The following is a 6,162-nucleotide window of genomic DNA, read 5'->3' on the forward strand; positions in this document are numbered from 1 at the left end:
TTGCTCGCAGTTGATTATTCGCGCTAAAAACGGATGTTTGACAATTTGAGTCATTAGTGAATTATTGAACGTAACATATCAAACCTCAATACATAGAAATGTATGGTGACATGATATACAATTTATTACACGGGAACAGGCGGCTTTTTGAGACGGCGTTTAATTTAAATAGTACGGTAGCATTGACGTTCTGGGGAAAGATGGGTAATTCACCCTGACGGAGTTGTCCTGACTGGACGTAGATAGGTAATTCACCCTGACGGAGTTGTCCAGACTGGACGGAGATAGGTAATTCACCCTGACGGAGTTGTCCAGACTGGACGGAGATAGGTAATTCACCCTGACGGAGTTGTCCTGACTAGGCGTAGATAGGTAATTCACCCTGACGGAGTTGTCCTGACTGGACGGAGATAGGTAATTCACCCTGACGGAGTTGTCCAGACTGGACGGAGATAGGTAATTCACCCTGACGGAGTTGTCCAGACTGGACGGAGATAGGTAATTCACCCTGACGGAGTTGTCCAGACTGGACGGAGATAGGTAATTCACCCTGACGGAGTTGTCCTGACTGGACGTAGATAGGTAATTCACCCTGACGGAGTTGTCCTGACTGGACGGAGATAGGTAATTTACCCTGACGGAGTTGTCCTGACTGGACGTTCTGGGGACAGAGAGGTAATTTACCCTGACAGAGTTGTCCTGACTGGACGTGGCCAGGATGTATTCGTTGTCAGGGTGCCAGTCCAGACCGTGGATCTTAGACAGGTGAGCTGCAACGTACTCCACAGCTGTGTTGGGTTTCTGGGAAACAGATACACAGGACCATCAGGCACAAACCAAGACACGGGGACACTCACTGAACATGTTACAGGGACACTCACTGAACATGTTACAGGACACTCACTGAACATGTTACAGGACACTCACTGAACATGTTACAGGGACACTGACCCTACACAGGTTATAATGTAGTACTGACCCTACACAGGTTATAATGTGGTACTGACCCTACACAGGTTATAATGTAGTACTGACAGGTTATAATGTAGTACTGACCCTACACAGGTTATAATGTAGTACTGACCCTACACAGGTTATAATGTAGTACTGACAGGTTATAATGTAGTACTGACCCTACACAGGTTATAATGTAGTACTGACCCTACACAGGTTATAATGTGGTACTGACCCTACACAGGTTATAATGTGGTACTGACCCTACACAGGTTATAATGTAGTACTGACAGGTTATAATGTAGTACTGACCCTACACAGGTTATAATGTAGTACTGACAGGTTATAATGTAGTACTGACCCTACACAGGTTATAATGTAGTACTGACCCTACACAGGTTATAATGTAGTACTGACAGGTTATAATGTAGTACTGACCCTACACAGGTTATAATGTAGTACTGACCCTACACAGGTTATAATGTAGTACTGACAGGTTATAATGTAGTACTGACCCTACACAGGTTATAATGTAGTACTGACCCTACACAGGTTATAATGTAGTACTGACCCTACACAGGTTATAATGTAGTACTGACCCTACACAGGTTATAATGTAGTACTGACAGGTTATAATGTAGTACTGACAGGTTATAATGTAGTACTGACCCTACACAGGTTATAATGTAGTACTGACCCTACACAGGTTATAATGTGGTACTGACCCTACACAGGTTATAATGTAGTACTGACAGGTTATAATGTAGTACTGACCCTACACAGGTTATAATGTAGTACTGACCCTACACAGGTTATAATGTAGTACTGACAGGTTATAATGTGGTACTGACAGGTTATAATGTAGTACTGACCCTACACAGGTTATAATGTAGTACTGACAGGTTATAATGTAGTACTGACCCTACACAGGTTATAATGTAGTACTGACCCTACACAGGTTATAATGTAGTACTGACCCTACACAGGTTATAATGTAGTACTGACCCTACACAGGTTATAATGTAGTACTGACAGGTTATAATGTAGTACTGACCCTACACAGGTTATAATGTAGTACTGATCCTACACAGGTTATAATGTAGTACTGACAGGTTATAATGTAGTACTGACCCTACACAGGTTATAATGTAGTACTGACCCTACACAGGTTATAATGTAGTACTGACCCTACACAGGTTATAATGTGGTACTGACAGGTTATAATGTAGTACTGACCCTACACAGGTTATAATGTGGTACTGACCCTACACAGGTTATAATGTAGTACTGACAGGTTATAATGTAGTACTGACCCTACACAGGTTATAATGTAGTACTGACCCTACACAGGTTATAATGTAGTACTGACCCTACACAGGTTATAATGTGGTACTGACCCTACACAGGTTATAATGTAGTACTGACCCTACACAGGTTATAATGTAGTACTGACAGGTTATAATGTAGTACTGACAGGTTATAATGTAGTACTGACCCTACACAGGTTATAATGTGGTACTGACCCTACACAGGTTATAATGTGGTACTGACCCTACACAGGTTATAATGTAGTACTGACCCTACACAGGTTATAATGTGGTACTGACCCTACACAGGTTATAATGTAGTACTGACAGGTTATAATGTAGTACTGACCCTACACAGGTTATAATGTAGTACTGACAGGTTATAATGTAGTACTGACCCTACACAGGTTATAATGTAGTACTGACCCTACACAGGTTATAATGTAGTACTGACCCTACACAGGTTATAATGTAGTACTGACCCTACACAGGTTATAATGTAGTACTGACCCTACACAGGTTATAATGTGGTACTGACAGGTTATAATGTAGTACTGACCCTACACAGGTTATAATGTAGTACTGACAGGTTATAATGTAGTACTGACCCTACACAGGTTATAATGTAGTACTGACCCTACACAGGTTATAATGTAGTACTGACCCTACACAGGTTATAATGTAGTACTGACCCTACACAGGTTATAATGTAGTACTGACCCTACACAGGTTATAATGTAGTACTGACAGGTTATAATGTAGTACTGACCCTACACAGGTTATAATGTAGTACTGACAGGTTATAATGTAGTACTGACCCTAAACAGGTTATAATGTAGTACTGACCCTACACAGGTTATAATGTGGTACTGACCCTACACAGGTTATAATGTAGTACTGACCCTACACAGGTTATAATGTAGTACTGACCCTACACAGGTTATAATGTAGTACTGACCCTACACAGGTTATAATGTAGTACTGACAGGTTATAATGTAGTACTGACCCTACACAGGTTATAATGTAGTACTGACAGGTTATAATGTAGTACTGACCCTACACAGGTTATAATGTAGTACTGACCCTACACAGGTTATAATGTAGTACTGACCCTACACAGGTTATAATGTAGTACTGACCCTACACAGGTTATAATGTAGTACTGACATTATAATGTAGTACTGACCCTACACAGGTTATAATGTAGTACTGACCCTACACAGGTTATAATGTAGTACTGACCCTACACAGGTTATAATGTAGTACTGACCCTACACAGGTTATAATGTAGTACTGACCCTACACAGGTTATAATGTAGTACTGACCCTACACAGGTTATAATGTAGTACTGACCCTACACAGGTTATAATGTAGTACTGACCCTACACAGGTTATAATGTGGTACTGACCCTACACAGGTTATAATGTAGTACTGACAGGTTATAATGTGGTACTGACCCTACACAGGTTATAATGTAGTACTGACAGGTTATAATGTAGTACTGATCCTACACAGGTTATAATGTAGTACTGACCCTACACAGGTTATAATGTAGTACTGACCCTACACAGGTTATAATGTAGTACTGACCCTACACAGGTTATAATGTGGTACTGACCCTACACAGGTTATAATGTAGTACTGACAGGTTATAATGTGGTACTCACCCTACACAGGTTATAATGTAGTACTGACCCTACACAGGTTATAATGTAGTACTGACAGGTTATAATGTAGTACTGACAGGTTATAATGTAGTACTGACCCTACACAGGTTATAATGTAGTACTGACCCTACACAGGTTATAATGTAGTACTGACAGGTTATAATGTAGTACTGACATGTTATAATGTAGTACTGACCCTACACAGGTTATAATGTAGTACTGACCCTACACAGGTTATAATGTAGTACTGACCCTACACAGGTTATAATGTAGTACTGACCCTATAATGTTACTGACCCTACACAGGTTATAATGTACCCTACTGACAGGTTATAATGTAGTACTGACCCTACACAGGTTATAATGTAGTACTGACCCTACACAGGTTATAATGTGGTACTGACCCTACACAGGTTATAATGTAGTACTGACCCTACACAGGTTATAATGTAGTACTGACCCTACACAGGTTATAATGTAGTACTGACAGGTTATAATGTAGTACTGACCCTGACCCTACACAGGTTATAATGTAGTACTGACCCTACACAGGTTATAATGTAGTACTGACCCTACACAGGTTATAATGTAGTACTGACCCTACACAGGTTATAATGTAGTACTGACCCTACACAGGTTATAATGTAGTACTGACAGGTTATAATGTAGTACTGACCCTACACAGGTTATAATGTGGTACTGACAGGTTATAATGTAGTACTGACCCTACACAGGTTATAATGTAGTACTGACAGGTTATAATGTAGTACTGACCCTACACAGGTTATAATGTAGTACTGACCCTACACAGGTTATAATGTAGTACTGACCCTACACAGGTTATAATGTAGTACTGACCCTAGGTTATAATGTAGTACTGACCCTACACAGGTTATAATGTAGTACTGACAGGTTATAATGTAGTACTGACCCTACACAGGTTATAATGTGTACTGACCCTACACAGGTTATAATGTAGTACTGACCCTACACAGGTTATAATGTAGTACTGACCCTACACAGGTTATAATGTAGTACTGACCTGACCCTACACAGGTTATAATGTAGTACTGACCCTACACAGGTTATAATGTAGGTACTGACCCTACACAGGTTATAATGTAGTACTGACCCTACACAGGTTATAATGTAGTACTGACCCTACACAGGTTATAATGTAGTACTGACCTGACCCTACACAGGTTATAATGTAGTACTGACCCTACACAGGTTATAATGTAGTACTGACCCTACACAGGTTATAATGTAGTACTGACCCCACACAGGTTATAATGTAGTACTGACCCTACACAAGTTATAATGTAGTACTGACAGGTTACAATGTAGTACTGACCCTACACAGGTTATAATGTAGTACTGACCCTACACAGGTTATAATGTAGTACTGACAGGTTATAATGTAGTACTGACCCTACACAGGTTATAATGTAGTACTGACCCTGACCCTACACAGGTTATAATGTAGTACTGACCCTACACAGGTTATAATGTAGTACTGACCCTACACAGGTTATAATGTAGTACTGACCTGACCCTACACAGGTTATAATGTAGTACTGACCCTTATAATGTAGTACTGACCCTACACAGGTTATAATGTAGTACTGACCCTACACAGGTTATAATGTAGTACTGACAGGTTATAATGTAGTACTGACCCTACACAGGTTATAATGTAGTACTGACCCTACACAGGTTATAATGTAGTACTGACCCTACACAGGTTATAATGTAGTACTGACCCTACACAGGTTATAATGTAGTACTGACAGGTTATAATGTAGTACTGACCCTACACAGGTTATAATGTGGTACTGACCCTATACAGGTTATAATGTAGTACTGACAGGTTATAATGTAGTACTGACCCTACACAGGTTATAATGTAGTACTGACCCTACACAGGTTATAATGTAGTACTGACCCTACACAGGTTATAATGTAGTACTGACCCTACACAGGTTATAATGTAGTACTGACCCTAGGTTATAATGTAGTACTGACCCTACACAGGTTATAATGTAGTACTGACCCTACACAGGTTATAATGTAGTACTGACCCTACACAGGTTATAATGTAGTACTGACCCTACACAGGTTATAATGTAGTACTGACCCTACACAGGTTATAATGTGGTACTGACCCTACACAGGTTATAATGTAGTACTGACAGGTTATAATGTAGTACTGACCCTACACAGGTTATAAT

The 6,162-nt window shown here is 40.1% G+C and overlaps 1 protein-coding gene across 1 annotated transcript in view; it reads right to left on the bottom strand.

The window, feature by feature from the left end:
• The window catches only part of LOC135537973 (GATOR2 complex protein WDR59-like), a 75,912-nt gene extending 74,978 nt beyond the window's left edge, over positions 1-934 (bottom strand). Inside the window, exons 1-2 of the mRNA XM_064963984.1 lie at positions 917-934; positions 685-801 (exon numbers count right to left, since the gene is read on the bottom strand). Of these exons, the coding sequence (XP_064820056.1) occupies positions 685-801; positions 917-934 (135 nt within the window). The remainder of the gene's footprint in view (positions 1-684; positions 802-916) is intronic.
• Between the last annotated feature and the right edge of the window lie 5,228 nt (positions 935-6,162).

The sequence above is a fragment of the Oncorhynchus masou genome, unplaced genomic scaffold (genome assembly GCF_036934945.1).
Source record: "Oncorhynchus masou masou isolate Uvic2021 unplaced genomic scaffold, UVic_Omas_1.1 unplaced_scaffold_880, whole genome shotgun sequence".
Taxonomy (NCBI): domain Eukaryota; kingdom Metazoa; phylum Chordata; class Actinopteri; order Salmoniformes; family Salmonidae; genus Oncorhynchus; species Oncorhynchus masou.